Source organism: Ylistrum balloti, unplaced genomic scaffold (assembly GCF_031769215.1).
Source record: "Ylistrum balloti isolate Yb309-2 unplaced genomic scaffold, AGI_CSIRO_Ybal_v1 Utg369798, whole genome shotgun sequence".
NCBI classification, from domain to species: Eukaryota; Metazoa; Mollusca; class Bivalvia; order Pectinida; family Pectinidae; genus Ylistrum; species Ylistrum balloti.
Genome location: NW_026781977.1, coordinates 1,153,325 through 1,171,105, shown reverse-complemented (window position 1 = coordinate 1,171,105; position 17,781 = coordinate 1,153,325). Strand labels below are relative to the sequence as shown.

The following is a 17,781-nucleotide window of genomic DNA, read 5'->3' as shown; positions in this document are numbered from 1 at the left end:
ACTTTTAAAAACATGTTATGGCTTGAACGCTACAACATGTGCACATTTAATTACCCTTAACTGCACGTGTACACGTGCTAAACCAATTATCCAGAACTATTTTATTGGAACAAATCAGCAATTAAATTTTTTGAAAAAGTGTGTTTCTCTCTGCTACAGAACAAGAGAGAGAAGTAGCGGCAAATTCCCTCTGTCGTTGTACTATTGCTAACAAGAAACGGGGGTTTTGGTTTTCTTGCAGTGATACATATAAGGATATTATAGGGGCTGGATACACGTTTTACGATATCGGTTTCATTTTTCGTTTATCCATCACTCAATCTGCCAGTTCTGTTTGTCAGGTCTGACTAAAAGTTGAATCATGAAAGCTTTTAATTACACAGGAACACTTAAACAAACCCATCAAGTGAAAACCGGAATCGCACCTCTCCGGTCTCCGTTTTGCGGTTTACTTTTCGCTGGCTTTTCCGCCTACGTGAACCGATTAACACAGCTTTTCGGTCAGAAAGACTTAGTAAAAACATTTGAAACAGCTGAAATTTACGAATGCGGGTTTTTTTTCCCGGAGATTCCCCGAAAGAAAGTACAATGTACAGGTCGATATATTATTAATTAAGTGCATTGATAAGCTTTCTGTTTGAACATGTCTGACTTCTTTGCACTTATTCTCTTAGAGTGCGACTTTTAAGTAAGAAACATTCCATCAGGAGCAGACAGTAGTCAGTAAGTACATCATCCCCCGCTTTTGAGAGTTGCCAAAATGAAATAGACTTTTTGTTGTTCCTGAACGCCCTCCGCCCTTTAGAGTCTGTTTGCCTTGAACTAAGGTAGAAGGGGGCTAGTTTTCATGAACGCGTCGTGTAATTTATATATATGTACATATGTACAGAAATAAAGAACGACATCTTCCTGTAAGATACTAGATAAGATATACGTATAGTGTAAAATATATGTGACTCACCATTCTGCATACCGTAGTAATAAATTCAACGTAATTTAATAACAAAATAAAATTGAATCATCGGTATGGGAAAGGGACTTGGCCCATACGCAAACTTGACACGTTCCGTAGAATATTATGAAAAAAAATGACTTGGGAAACTCAGATGAAATTTTTTATTTATAGAAATATTCTCCGCAATTAATGGTGGCAATGTTGTGAAAAATAACAATATTTCATTTCCATTTTGAGAAAACTATCTATAAGAGTAGATTATAGAGGATCATACTGTGTTATATTTGGTGAGGAGGTTGACATGTTTTCTGTCCCGCGACTCCTCCCGTTGCCGGGTATCGCCTCAACGACGTGTTGTATTGAACATGAACTCGTATAAAAGGACCAGGAGAACAAGACCATGTTTTCCGGAAGAGTAAACGTCTTCTGCTTCATTGATAACCTTCCATGCACATCTTCGTCAATCCAGATAAGTAATGTCACGTTCTTAAAATGAGAACAATGTAAACAACAACGGATTTACGGGCATGCTATCAAACATCAAACACGTCAAGCTTCATACCGCACAAAGAAATAGAATATTTTCATTGGAATCAACACGAGTAAAGCTGTTGTAACACAAACTTTCCAGAGTCTAGAAAATGTTAGAAATTGTCTCTCATCAATTTCAGTCAAAATCAACACAAAATTTCAATAATAACATTGATACTATGACAATGTCTGTTTTATTCTATACCTTACTTACACGTCCAGGATGTGTAGCTTCATTGTGAAAGAAGCCAAATGAATTGTGAAACTATTTAATCCGATGTGCTTGTTTATTTTGCTTACAATTAACGTATACCATTTAGTTCGGTATAATCTCATCATGTTAATGGGCTGTTAAGGTCTTAATCAAATAAAAAAACTTCTCCTAGAGGTCTAGGTAAATAGCACCGAGTGTCAGTGCCGAGAAATGTTCACACATGGCGAGTTGAAGAGCAGTTGATGTATAATTAGTAAGGAACCACATATGGAACCCCTCATCCTTCTTCTCAGTTGATGTTGCTGAAGTTTCAGGTAACATGAAAATGTTGTTGTTTTTTTTATCGTCTTGATGCATGAACTGTACTATATTTACTTAAAATGGATAAATGTTATAATTTAGTTGAAAATAAAATTAATATTTCGTCAAAGTGTTCATTTTATGTAGAATTTCGTCTAAGAATCCAAAAACATTTCCAAAAGTGGTAGACAAGACAAGATCCGAACTGTTTTATTGGCCTCCTTGAACATTCGGTACCGACATTATTGACCGGAGGGCTACAACCCTGTTAATATTTTGTGGGAGAACTTGTCCTTCGTGTTGCCTTGAATCGCTAAACGATAAAACAGCATGGTATAACACATTAATTGAGTTTGACCTATCCTTCCATTAACACACTAGTTTACGGATAGTTTCTGACATTGATTCTCTGCTGGTGCTTTTCTCTTGCGTCTTAGCAAAATTCATTACACGTGGAAAAATCGGGACACTATTGAAATGCTATGCATGTTAGTCAACGAATATTATCATTCCAAAAGTCTGTGGGTGTTTTGTTGAGCTCTCAGAGACGGCTACGTTTTCATTAACTTGGAAATTATATCTAACATAGAGGATGATGTTTAGGATTTGACGAATAAATTCTACAAACAAGTTTTACGAGAAATATGTCGTTTTTCATTTTTTTTATCTGATGAATTTACCAGCGTTAAGAAAACTTTTCTTGGTTTATTCATTTCAAATTTTCAAAATACCACCACAACATATTTCACTTATCAGCGCTATAAGCTGTCATGTCTAAACATCTATTTTAATCCTTTTTGATATCCCATTGCTATTTTCTAAGTATATTGAACATTGTTATAAACGAAACATTTATCAGACCTTAACACGTCACTACAATTTACATTAAGACTCTTTAAAATCGACAAGGGTGTATATGTTCCTATAGGTTTCGGTATTTTAACTCCAGGTGGCAAATGATGTCTGTCTGGGTGAGTTTGTTTCACTAGCTCCGGTTCTGTTACCCTGCTTCCAGATCGTTTCGGACTTAGGAATGCCTCGTTGATGATACTTTAAGATAAACATTAATAGGCTTTCCTGTCTTGGGCCTCAAATGTATAAACTCCCGGAGTCGCGAGATAAGCCAGAATCACAGATTACACTGGAATATCACCAGTCTCCGGCTCCACACATCCATCGCCAGTTTCAGTTTAGTTTGTACATCTGGGTCAAACGGAAGCTCCGCACCTCGGGGCACACAGAGGGATGCGAAAGAGTTATCAAATTTATTTGAAGATTATAATGATATTTTGTTGTTCAGATAGGATTTGCTGCTATGCAGGTAAAAAGAATAGCTTACTGTCACAATATGGAAAATGGAAACTTTGCACACGTGCTTCATGCCATTGAAATATATCGACAGAAAAAAAAGTGAAAAATTCCCTCAAAGTGCCCCTCAACAGGTACCATTATTAAATATATTGTTAGCCGCTACTCAAGAGTATCCTAAGTAGATCTGAAATATGTCAATCACCCATTTGGTCTTGTCACTTCAAAAGAAGTAGTACTTTTCTTAGGAATTCGTAAAATATTTCACCTCTATTTTACCTAACCAGAATAAAATACATGGCCACCTCCTCGACCGTGTTTCATTTATTGGAAGTATGATGGTGATGACGTGACCAGACCCGAAGGTAATTCTGTAATTGATTTACCAAACATCAAAAGGGAAGAAATGATAAAGAACATTGCTTCAGACAGGTACTAGATCGCAGACATGCCTGAAGGCGGGGAGACAACTCTCGGCCGTATTTGGGGAATACAGTCAATGCTGGTATATATGGAAAGGAGTTATTAGTTTAGGTAGCTAATGGCAGAAATGTTAACGTATATCTCACATGTAGGAAGAAAACTAAGTCAAGTACATTTATGACATATTTGTAGGCGTAGGCAGAAAGCAGAATTTATTTTCGGTTGTTACATATTATTGTGTACGACGTCAGATTTCGTTTACATTCTAGCCATTACCATATTTGAAGTGTCTTCTTGTAGAGGCAAGTGTCTACCTCACGAACAACCTACAGGAGGACCGTCTCTTTCAACCCAGGGCAATTTGATAAATTGTCTTGCCCACGGACACAACCACAACAGATGGCGGCAGATTCCTCGGATTCATTGATGAAACAAAATCCATCGTTTCACTGACTGTGTTATAGCAACTTGTTAATAGAATAGAAGTCCTGATGACACAGTCAGTAGAAGATTAGATTGTGACGTTTCGACGACTACACGGTCACTTTCATCAGACATATGATCAGTGTAGAGCGTACTATCACTGATGTACATAGTGTAAGAGATGAAGAGGGTGTGTGTGTGTGTGTGTGTTGTGTGTGTGTGTGTGTGTGTGTGTGTGTGCGTGTGCGTGTGTGTGTGTGTGTGTGTGTGCGTGTGTGTGTGTGTGTGTGTGGATATCGAAAATGTAGATCATAACTTTTATACATCTCCACTCTATTGGTAGCGGGAAATCATCTGCTAATAAATCTTAGAAATTAAAATCTTCCAGAACTCGTCCTAACAGACATAAACTCTGTGAGGATACCTCGATCTCATTTTTAAGATTTTGAAAGTACATGTTGGACATAAACCGTTAGTTACAGGCTCCAGTTTCATGAATCTTCCTTAACTTAGAAAGTTTCCTTAGATTAAAATAAACTCTGTCGTAGATCGATGTGTGTTTTAACGGTTGATGGCCTTAATGACCTTTTATGTGTCGACAGGCCGTTAAGGTTGTCATAATAATAATGATGGGACACTTACTGTCTGGTTTCCATCTCAATGTTATCTTGATTTTCCAGTGCTCGTGTGAAAACCTAGGTACATTTCATTATCGAGTATGTTAGGGTACAGGGGTACAACTGTAGATCACTTATTAATAATTTGTTAATTCAATTTGTTTTATAATATTGAAAAATATATGAATATGTAAAAAAAAAGAATGAAAAATAGCCACGATATATGGATATCTATGTGAGGAGAGGGCTAATAGTTTTAAGAATTAACTTGTCCCCAATCCTCTTTGTCAAGTTTCAAGGTAAAAACAATATGTTTATATCAACCATATATAGATTATATTTCAGTATAATGACTTAAAAAAGATATTTGAATGGCGAATCAACTGTGGTCATCTTATGACTGATACGGCCACTTAGGAGTACATAGATTACAAAAAGCAAACTTTGCTGGGGTTAACTCCCTTGGAAGTCGTGTTTACTGAGCGGTTTGCTGTAAGCTGGTTATAGGGAGAGGTGATTTGTTTTTAAAAACCTATTTAAGACATTTATCTTTGACCTTAAGCCAAATTAAGTTAAATCAAATTCAAAATACGCTAAAAATAGAATAAGCTTTCAGTTCCATTGGAGTGCAGTAACTCAAAACTTTTAATAACACGCAAATATTTGTTCGGGCAATGCAGCGGACTAGAATTGATGATGAAAAGTAATGTCTGGGAATTAGGCAGTATAGGATCAAATACATTTACTACAAACCTTCCTAAAACCATAAATAAATAAAATACTTACTCGTTATGAATTGTTCAACGAATATAATGGATAGATAAATCACGGCCAAAGCCGAGATATAGAATGGATTCCATCTAGACCTCCTACCAACAGCCATTAATATGGCGACAGGGTAACACAACTTTGCCAAAACGCTGAGGGAAACCAATAAAATATATACATCACGTCATCACGCCAAAAATATATCTCATCGTACTCCACAATATCTCTGATATGTCAATAAAATTTATCACTGCCATAAACCTAACTACATAGCATTCCTCTTTATACTTACAGTTCTAGCCTATTAGTTACATAAATAACATATTATAACTAGTAAACAAAAGGCTATATCAGTGTTGGTGAGGGTTTTGTATCTTGTACAGGGGAATTACAGAGATCAAAATTGATCCCATGCTTCTGGTACAACACTTTTTCAACATTTATTTATTTTCATGCTGTTTTAATTCTTTCTTACAAACCCTGTTTAACTTCGGTTTCTTGTCTATAAATGTTTGTTCTGCAGATTGCTAGAGTCGACAGTTGTAAGATTTGGCAATATAAATTTGATTTGTCGTTCCGATCATTTTTAGGTCGCATAGATATTTCGTCTTCTGTAGAAACATGAGACAGAGAGTCGTGAGATACTGACCAATGTTTGAATGGATGAGAAGAGAAATATTGTTAAGACAAGGGTTGGTGTTTCTGATAGACTCTCAGCTTGTTTAGATTATATATTGGTTTTGTTTAGAAGACTACCACAAAGCAATCTTATAGAACAGATAAATCAGCAAAAAACAAGTAATTAATTACTTTTTTACCTGTTATTTTCGTCAACTTTTAAATTCTGATCATAATTATAAAAAGGAGATAAAAGAAAGATACAGGTGAGTCATAATTGACCTTTGACCCTGTTTATTTCCAGCCGGTACACCGGATATAGCATGATAAGCTTACTAGACTTTGAAGATCCCTATATACTCAATCTTCAGTTTTTACACATAAATAGTCACTTAATGCTGATTTAATTGGACGAACACATTTAACGCCATATATCTTGTTCACAGTTTGAGAAATCTAAATCCCACAGAACGTGTTTAACGAAGCATTCATCAACAGAACAAAGTCTCCTTGACCATCTCCAATGTACTTTAATATGATCGTAATTAGAAGATTATTCTGAAAGAACTTCAGTATCGCACGCCCCATGTTTCTAGTCCCTTTGAACAAAATGACTTTGACGTGGAAATTGTTTTATAATACCTGACCGAAGGAAATTTATGGTACACACTAATATCAGGATCCATCCTGTCTGGAACTTTGCCAGAAGCCGGAACTTTTTTTTGCTGCCAATTCTTCAGTTGTTATCACCGCCGACGTTTCGCCGAAATTTTTATCTTGGAAATAGAATAATCTACTGAACACTCACACTTACAAATGTAAAGCATTGTTATCCTAAACCCCACTGTCACGATAAAACTAGTTTCCAAATTCTACAAAAAACGTACACTTTCAAATTATGTATTTCCTTTAAATCTGTTCTCAAAATTGTGAATGAAATTCAATATAGAAATAAATATGTTTTAAGCGTTTTAATGACGTTGTTTGGAGGAAAATTAATATACTTTCGGCTTACAAACCCTTAATCAATTACGAACAAACTGGAGGTAAAGTGATTCCTTTACCGGAAGTGACGTTTCATCACTATAAATGCCTCCACATAAGATATCTGTGGTGCTCACCGACTAACCTGTGATATCGTCTTTGCATACCTTCTAGAACGTCTATCTCAGTTTTATTTTGCGTTGGACTTTCCTCTACACTGCAGGCATGAATATCCTACAGTGACTTTTCATATACGCTCTCTTCTCTATATATTGCATTAAAACTCTTTTTCATTTGAGAGTATCGTAATGTTTATTGTTACACAGCCCTATTGGTGGAAATATAGCAAAAACAAACTAATATATTGATATCAACTTTATTTCATTTCGAAAAAACACATATATATACTCAATATACAATAATTCTTCGAAAACAAGTTCTAATAAGTTTTATCAATCCGTTTCGTTTCGCATCTCGTTAAATTTTGACCTGATAACATACGGAAAGAAATATAAATGATACGGTAACTTTTATTGTAGGTAGTTCGACAGGATATGAAAGAAATATGAAACAGAGATAGACAGGGTGGAGAGGGATATTGCCAGATTTCCATGTACTGCCCAAATAAGTGAATCGCCATACCGATGTAGATTTTACAATGGTTTTAACTGTTCTCCTAATTTATAATGAAATTTTCCATTCTTCGGATCGACTTTGTTCATAAATATGCTATGTTCAAGGTCAGTCATGTCCTTGACGTCTTAGAAAGTTTATATTTTTATTTTTCTGGAAAAAAATAAAATATACATAATTGGTCTTAAAGCTATAATTCCACCAATATTGATCTTTTTTCAATAATATCCGCTTCCTTTCAATAGTGAATTCTCAATGTCTCTTGTTTGGCTTGAATTTAAGAGTTTGTACCTGGCAGTGTGATATGATTCGTATTGATTTCTTGTTTGGTACCGTTTTTCATCTCTATAACAATGATGTTGATTCTGATGTGAATCTTGAATATGTAATCATAAAAAAGGTTGACTTTAGCTTGAGGTAGAACAACTGTCGTGTGAAAACAGTAAATCCTATTCTGAAATCCAAAAATATTACAATTAGACATTTATACGGAAACGGACGCGTCATTTGCCAATAGAAATTGTGTAAAGTTTTGTATAATCTTTAAGTTATGATTTGGCTTTACTGACAACAGGGACAATAAAATCCTGTCTTTGGTGTCGTGTTTTCCCAATGATCATTGAAAATCTAAAGGAAATGTGTCGAAGGTATTCAGGTAATGATTTATTCAGTTAAAAATTGTTTTGAAAATATTTTATGAACTTGCAAATGTTTGTAAATAATTGTTAATTGAAACTACAAACTTTCGCATCATCACTATATCACAGTAATTTGATAGCTGTCGAGCTAATTAGTCAGTTCTCTCTTACATTTGTCATCTTTGCTGTTGCTTAAACTCTTACTTATCCAATATAAGCCAGTAGTTAACGTCTGAACATATCTGTAAAACTGCGGACTTTCAATCAACACGCACAACGAATTGTTGAAAAAGTTATTATCCTGTTTATAAACACATATATATTTGACTATATAGTCATAAAAAATAAAACGGCGCAGAACCATTCTGGTGTGTATAGGGTATAAACGCCCGATTCTTACCCTACCTGTATCCTAATTACCTTTATAGCTGTGATTAGAGAGGTAGGGAAGGTGAGGAGGAGGAGGGGGGGAGGTGAGGGGCTGGAGGTGGGGATGTTGGCGACGAGGCCAGGGAGATGGACAATAGAAGAAAATCTATCTCAGAGTTTCCGACATGTGATGAAAACTTTAGCGTTAGAGATGTGCGTCAAAATTTATCTAAGAATGTATTTCAGTCATCGCCTCATTAACAAAGTCTGGCTGTTTTAAACGATCAGGAGATTAATTTTCTCGGTTTGTGCTATTCTTCCTACAAAGGGGGAGTACTGTGTGTGAAGGTAATATTTTGATACCTGGTATAACATCCTGTTTAACGTTTTTCTTTTAACGTTTCTTATAGATCGACTTTTTGTCATTTTTGGCAAAACCCTTTTTTTAATTATGTTTCTCATTGAATAGTTTTTAAAAAACCAAACAAACAAACAAAAATACACCCACACCTACACCCACACATCCCCATTCCAGGTGAACAAAACACTACACATATTCTAATTGTGTTAAGTCTCATAATACATGATGCCAAGGAAAAGCTCTGTGTATGTAATACAACAAAATAAGATATGGCTCCGTTCATAATTATGATGTCTTTTGATAACGACGATCTTGTATTTGATAGCTTGGGTTAAGGATATGTCTAACGGAACTATGTGCCTTTGGTTTAGGATAAGCCCTTAATACATAACTTTGAATTAGGATAAGTCCTGTGTATACGTGAGGTTAAGATAATTCATTTGTATTTGGTCCATTGCAAATGGAATAAGCACTATTTATGTCACTTGGCATTAGAATAAGCCTTTTGTGTTTAACTTGGTATAGGGATTAAAATAAACCCGCTGTATTTGGTCCCTTGAAAATAGGACAAGGCCAATGTCTATAACTTGTCATTAGGATAAGAACTTTGTATCTAGTGCCTTAGGATTATGATAAGTCCTTTACATATATAACTTGAGACATATATTTGATGCCCTGGGATTATAATAGGTGCCCTGGGATTAGGATGATCCCTTTATATATAACTTGAGACATATATTTGATCCCCTGGGATATAACTTGAAATTAGGAGACTATGATAAGCCAATGTATGCCTTCGGATTAAAATGAACTCCGTATTACGTTGTGATGGGATTCTAAATGCTTTCCTTGACAAATTTGACATTCTACAGAATGTTTCATTATATCCACTAATATTCAAGTTGAAATTAATGAAAAACACATAAAAACAAACAAGCAATAAACAGTTTTTGATATTTTGTTGATTAAATTGTATAAAACATCCCATATAAATTATTTATTAATGTTAAATCCGATGTGACCGATTGCTCGAAAAAATAAGAAAATATAAAAATGTGTTTCTTACTCTGTCGTATAATTTTAATTGAATATTCACAATGCCATGCTTCTGCAAAATTGTGGAACTATTTCCATTCCATGTAGAATTTCACCATTCCCATACAAAACAATTATCCTTCGAATGAAAACCTTCAGTCTATAAATGATCCCGAAGTATTTGGTTGATGTATTCTCTAAACCTTTATTGTAGTAAACTTTCCCTTGTGGAATTAAACATATCATGTTTGTTGTATAGTTCTGGTGATTAATTCCGTCACACATTCCATACATTTTCCACACACCATTGCTGAAACATTTATCAGGCCTGAATTGCACCTGCCCCGATTCTCACTTTATGAGCAAGGCATTACATGTAAAGTCAGAATAACACGACGAGTGCCGTTAATGAAATATCTTCTGTGGTTTTTATTTTCATTTTACCTGTACATGGCCGCCGTTTAAACGTTCTTTAATTCATTTCTACCCATCATTTCTTCGATTACAGCACGGCATTTACCTGTTTTTCTCTCTGAGATATCCTATTTGGATCTTTAGTTGCTGCAGTTCAGTCTCTTTAAGACATCGTGACCTAAATTAGGATTTAAAACGTTCTTGTCAAAAGACATTTGGAAAGGCTGATCTGTTTCGTCCGTCGCTGTTAACGTTTTCAAATATTATCATAAGATCCAATGGTGGGGTTCAGTTTAAAGTTGCGAGGAATGTTCCTGAGTTTTTTGTTTTCCTGGTCGGTCCGAAATTCAGAACAGCCGCAATTGTCGTCGTGCTGAAACAAATACACATTCAAAACGTTTCCTTTTCCACTGCTACTAATTAAGAAAGCCGACAAAATGGTGTTCGTCCTCATGAATAGTTCATTATAGCAGTCATGGCGACAATTTTGTAACATGATTGCGCAATCATAGTTTTCTTTAACAACGCCTCTTTTAAATTTTTTAAATTCCATGAGTGGAATTTAGCTGAAACTTGCAAGGAATATTCTAAGGTGGTCCTGACAGAGTGTTCTAACTTTTCGGCTCGGTCCGAAAGCCGTTATGACCGCTATATGACACATTTTAAACTTCTCCAGAAGTTTGAAGTGATGTTATTGAAAGGACTCCGACAAAGTGTTTTTATCTATTGGTCTCGTCAAATCTTCGACATGATAACAACAACAGCAATTTTGTAACAATATTTCCCTATCATGGTTTTCCTCAACAGCAACAACAACTATTCTAAATATCTTCCCAAGTTCTACCACTGGGATTTAGCTCAAATTTGTTCGAAATGATCTTGAAAAACTGGCGTCATTGAGCTGAAATTTTGAGGAAATATTGAAAAATTGAATGGAAGAATGATGTATTTTTGTTACATTTAATTCTACTATATTGTTTTAATCATTTGATAATTGTCACTCCCTCTGTTATATAAGTTTTTATTTTACTGTAAACAACCCTGATCCTCCTGTTTGTTTGATTTCTCACTAAGATTAATTGCTTTTTTCCAGACATGAAGGACGTGTTCGACCTTTTCGACTTCTGGGATGGTCGAGACGGGCTTATAGACGCTTTTAAAGTAGGAGATCTTCTTCGCTGCTGTGGCCTCAACCCCACCGACACACTAGTCAGGAAGACGGGTGGCACGAAAAAAATGGGTAAAATCACTTTATCTGAAAGTCATTCCATGATTAAGTCCTTGGTAGTGTATTTCAGACTTCAATTCTTTTGTGATAAAGATGTTCTCATATTCGGTTTCATGTAAAGGTTATGTATTTTGATTCCCTTTATCAGCTTCATGTCTCGAATAAAGGGAGACATCGTTATAGTAACCCCATTTCTATTCATTGTCATTTTTGTTGCGGGTCTTCTGATAAATCTAGCTTCTTAGGCTTTAAGACTGCATTAATTTAACACGAGGCAAGCACTGCAATCATATCATGATGACGATGACCCTGAATTCAAGGCGAAAGGCCAAATAAGTGCACAGTTGTTCGTACATTCTGTACATCCGGGCCATAATTTTCTGATCTCCGCCCCCAAAGTGTAGTATTATAACGGTATATCACATGGAGTATTATCATATCATAATCTCTTTCCTGTTAGTCAGCTCCTGATCGGGTCGTTTTATATCAGATAACGTTGCATTTGCTTATATTTTATTATCTTTGTTGTCTTTGTTCTTAGAGATTTTGCGATGGTTCAGATTTGTTTAACAAAAATGAAAACTTTTTGATGAAAATGTACAGAGGCTTGAAGTAAAATATTATTTGATTTCTGCATAGTGTCTACGGAAGGAAGCTTTCATGATTTTGATTTCTTTCCACAGGCGAGAAACAGTATTCTTTTGAAGAATTTTTGCCAATTGTTAAACAAATTGTGAAAGAGAAAGACACAGGAACGAAAGCTGAATTTATGGAGGCCTTCAAGTCTTTCGACAGAGAGGGCATGGGCTTCATATCTTTGGGAGAGGCGCGACATGTGCTAACGGCAATAGGTACTGCACATCTTCACTAACGTCATAAAGACGTTGGTGCAATGAATCATTGAACTATTTTGTTATGACAGTTATAACGACCATAAAAACCTTGACCAAAACTGTTTTTTGCTTATATTTATGTGCCTTACGCATGATGCATTTAAGCCCGATTATAACTTGATTTCAATTAGAATTACTAATTCATTATTGACAGTGTACACCATTATGTGGAATAGCCATTTTGACGTTAAGCAGACACTGTATCTAAGTCCACAAAACGGACGTATCTTTCCATATTGGAACAGAGGCATTGTCATGGAAATGCAAATATTTGTTTACCTGGTATTTTTAGAAGAAACATTATATCTAAACATTTCAGCTACTAAACATGAAGATCAAAAACTCGATTCAAATGACTCCTCTTAATTAGTATCTTTATCAAAGACAGTTGTGCGGCCTCTGTCATGAACGAAAAACCATCTCAGTTTTATGCAAGCTGCATTTATTCTCATGATAAGATGTTAAATATTGAATACAGTTTTTTTTATTTTAATTATTTGATTATTTCCGCAGTAATGGCTTTGTTGAATGTTTTTTTCACTGTATGAATAAGACATTGTATTAGATGTGTTAAAAGAGGGGTTGCATTTTCTCCATTCTGCGGCCATTTTCTGATAAGGTTTCGTTTTTTCTTATTTTTACTTTCAAGAACATGCTTTTCAGTCATGCTATTCAAAACATCATTTTGTTTATAAAAATACATTTAACAAAAAAATCTCACTCAATATCTCATGTTTTGACTGGAATACTTGATGCAGCTGACCTTCTGCAGATTCTTGGAAAAAACAAACCTATTAGTGAATGACCTCAGAATGGCCCAAATTGGTATCCCTCCTTTTCAAACTTAGTGAAATTATTCTCTGTTACGTCTAATTTTTACCTACAGATGATGATTTTCTTTGTTGTGTTAACTTTACTTTCTCCTACTAGAACTATTTGTGTGATGAATTAATTGAATTCTGCTACAACAAATTCGTTCCGTTATCGCGCTCAAATAGTTTATGCATTATATGTATTTATAACTTTTCCCTTGTTGTTATATATAGATATTGAATATTTGAAAATGCATCCAATTCTTTGCATTCTTTTAGTTGAAATATAATTTAGATGATCGTTACATTCGATATATGTGTAACTAACAATCTATATTTTACTTGACAGGTGACCGATTAGAAGATAGCGAATTGGATGACATTTTAGAACTCACAGACATACAAGCCGATTTGGACGGCAATATCAAATATGAAGGTTAGTGATATCAAGTAAACACTGAGGGAGATTTGTACATATACATCCTTTAGATTTCAAATCTCTTCATCAGTCGTTTTCTTTTAGCAGTATGTACGTATGAAAATATATGATTATAATTTGTTGTTCTTGATAATTATACAATCCTTCAAGTGTGGTTTGTTTTATAATAGATGTGACACATTAGTAGCCCAAAGCATTCAGATTTTTTTCTGTTTCTGTTTTCTAGTTTGGTCTTTGGTGTTATGGGAGTATTTATTTAAAATTTGATAATGAATAAGATTTACATATGTTGATGGAAATAACAAATTAAAACTCTAATGACAAACAGTAAGGTTCCACGTAATGCACGTGATGACCATTCTTTGAAATAAAGCCCGCGGCTGTGAATTTTTCTATTCTACGTCATTTTTAGTTGGTGAAATCACATGATGAACAACATGAGAAAATAGCGTTACCTTTAAACTGTTTTGACATATTTTCTTTTCATTTACAGAATTTATCCAGAAGGTATTGGATGGGCCAAAAGGATGTTAGATTCACGCGATGCTACGCAGCCAATGAACTGAGTTCTAACCATGTTGAAATTTTGGAAAACGAGGCTGCATTTCGGTTTTTGTTTATATTTGAGCCGTACTTCCTGTAAAGAGAGGATGGTTATAAGATCAGTCAGTACCAAGGGTATCTTGCTTTAGTTTAACATGGGAAGCACCTGTTATCTATATAAATATACATACTGATTTGTCATGGAAAACTTTTACTGAAATAATGATTTTCATTTTAAAATCAGAATGAAATTATGAGATGAGATAAAAAATTATTTTAGAAATTTCTTTCTCATTTATTTTTGTAGTAAAAAAGACAAAAAATAAGAACTCATTACAGAAAAGAATTCATTGTTCAAAAATCGGGACCGAATTTAATTTCGAAATGAAAGAATTTCCAATGATACGACTCTGATATGAACATATTGTCTGAAGTTTAAAACATGGTTATTAGTAACACCAAGGACAACAGCCACTAGTACAATAGTTATTTGCATATAATATCTAAAGATTGATATATCTATATTATATATACAATATATAAATAGTAGCTTATATTAATTGCAAATTAGGAAGTAGAGAGATGTGGTTAGTTTCTGGTTTTTGGAGAAGAAGTGTCTATAAGCACTTTTAAATGTAAATGCCTTGACACGAAATCTCTTCGTATATATGGTCTTAATCATATTTAGTACAAAAGCCCTGCGCATTGTATATAATTACAAATTTCTCAATATCACTTTTAATGACGGGAAATTAGAAGGGTATTTTTTCTCTGTGTTTGTGTGTGCATACCGTAACACATTAGTACAATCTGCTTCAGCAGGTATGTTGAACATGTTTATCATACTCATAGTAGAAAGCGAACCATGAATTTGATAAGCCATGCATGAAAATACATTTTTGGTCATGACTTCCCAGATATTTGTCTATCATGAATTTCAAACTGGCGCTACCAGAAGATCTTATTTTACAAATTTAAAACATCACTCGTACATATTTTATTAGCAGTGTGTCGTGTGAATCCGACACAATTATCGACAAGAACGTATACCATGCAATTGACAACTGTATAGTTCTTTAGTTCTATCAATGCATGATAATTGTCATGCCTCGACTTAAGAACTTATTTTGAACTTTCTGTTCTATGTTTGGATTTAGATTCTTTTACGTGTACCGTTATCTTCACATATACAATTACAGCTCAACTGATTTCTTCATATTTTTATTCAGATGAAAATATTTTTTTATTCAAACGTAAAGAGACATCGTGCATTGATACATCATTTTGTGTTCATTCATACTGATTTACTTATGCTACGGTGACTCTTTAATAATTTTATACTATCTAGAAACCATTCAGAATGGCGCCTTCCAATACTGAGCAATAAGAAGTTAATTAAAGTTTCATGTTTCTTATCGCGATAGAGCATCGTATTTAATTAAAAATAACTTTAAGAATTTTTGAAAAATCAAATGTCTCAAAAGAAAACACCTTCTGGGTACATAAATTGATTGATACAATATACATGTTTTTTTCATTGAGCGTTTAATGATTTGTTGGTATCATTTTATACTATGTGGATCATGATGAAGCCGTTTAGATGTATATGGCCAAATTCATTCGAATATACGAAACTACGGCTTGGAAGTTTTCTACATATCTATTCAGACGTTATGCAATACAATACAAATACTTGTAGATGTAGGTGCTTTAGTTGTCAATAGCAACATTCCTATTTTATTGTTTGTCTGCAAAATAAACTGAAAACTGTACTTTTTTCTGTTTGCTTTCTTTTGTTCATCTAAATGTCGGGGAACTCAGTTCGTGTCTGTATCTATACCCGTGGTAATATAACTGTGCAGTTAAAATCAAACAGTGATGGAAAGAGTTATGCATTTCCGATATAATATATATAACGGAAAAGCAATTGTATGTGTGTATCTGCACCTTTTCTGTGTAAGCGAACAAGTGGAAACGGATATTCCAGATAAAAAATGACAAAGCGGAAGTATGCAAAGTACATGAAGTGATGTGATAGCAATTCACAAGTAGTATGTTTAGGTTTTAGTGTGTATTAACGTGTTTGGGAAAGGCTTTATGTAAGTTGTAAAACTTGTCCTCATTCCTACTGCTATTTATGTGCAATAAAAAATGTTTACATCAAATTTATATACCTAACAACAAATTTGGCAAACTTCGTTTTCACATAATTTTTTATTTTACAAACAGGGATTTTTATTTGGTTGATTAAGCAAACGCTAAGTTATTTCAAAATGTGGCGAAATATAATTGAAATATGTCAGGCGAGGTAACTCTTCGCCAATATAACAGGTTAAAAATGTTATGTGGATAGGGTAAGAAGACACGATTCACAACAGGGTAAAAATTAAAATCTGAATTCAATATCGCTAAGATAAAGACTGCAGATAAGCATATATAATTCTTTTAAAACAAAATGGGCGATTTCATGATATATGATCACTCGATGATTTTTCAAACCGGTTCTTGATGTGGTCTTTACTCTCATGGAATGGTTACGTCACTTCCGCTCCATCAATTATAACCGAAAGGAAAATGTAAATGAAATGTCATTTATGATTTTTAATGCTGGAAACATGAAGTCAAGTGATCACTATGAGCAAATGATGGCCTTCTTCCAAACACCTTGACTATTAGACTCTACTGCAGCAACACGTTGGTGCATAAAAAGGTAAAAAGGTTAATGCCGACATCGTTGGAATGACGTCACATTCATAAGCCAGCGGGGATAGAAAACATTAATCTTTCGCTCCCCTTTTGGATCAGATTAGATAATCTTTGCACTCGGAGAAAATGTAAAGTACCCAACTACTCAGCCTTGTGTTTGTTTATCGACCAAACCTCTTCCTATCCCCTCCACTTGCACTTAGAGCTGTTTGATTGAACATAAGTCACCTATGATCAGCCTCAAATCTTGTACCAGTTCGGCTATGAAAAATGGCTTAGATTTCTACGACATATGTTTTCTTATTCAAACGATAATATATTAACATGTGAAATATTATTAAGTTGCTACATGTTATCAAGACAAAGTAAAGTTATTCACTTGTGTGTCTTTCGTACAAGATAGCAGGTGGTAGAAGACACCGCTGGTAGACTTTAAGTCCTTGAGGTTTGCCGTAACCTGCTTGCCACGTTTTAATTCAGTCTCGAATACTGGCACGGTAAGGAAAATAAACATGAATTTGACGCTTTTCTAAAATTATCTGATTTATGAAAATTACAAACTTTATCTA

General features: G+C 34.5%; 1 protein-coding gene across 1 annotated transcript in view; it reads left to right on the top strand.

Moving 5' to 3' along the window:
• LOC132544420 (myosin, essential light chain, adductor muscle-like) overlaps positions 1 to 16,278 on the top strand; it is a 31,721-nt gene extending 15,443 nt beyond the window's left edge. Inside the window, exons 2-5 of the mRNA XM_060208011.1 lie at positions 11,685 to 11,831; positions 12,503 to 12,670; positions 13,874 to 13,960; positions 14,457 to 16,278. Of these exons, the coding sequence (XP_060063994.1) occupies positions 11,685 to 11,831; positions 12,503 to 12,670; positions 13,874 to 13,960; positions 14,457 to 14,497 (443 nt within the window). The 3' untranslated portion in view covers positions 14,498 to 16,278. The remainder of the gene's footprint in view (positions 1 to 11,684; positions 11,832 to 12,502; positions 12,671 to 13,873; positions 13,961 to 14,456) is intronic.
• The last annotated feature ends 1,503 nt before the right edge of the window (positions 16,279 to 17,781 follow it).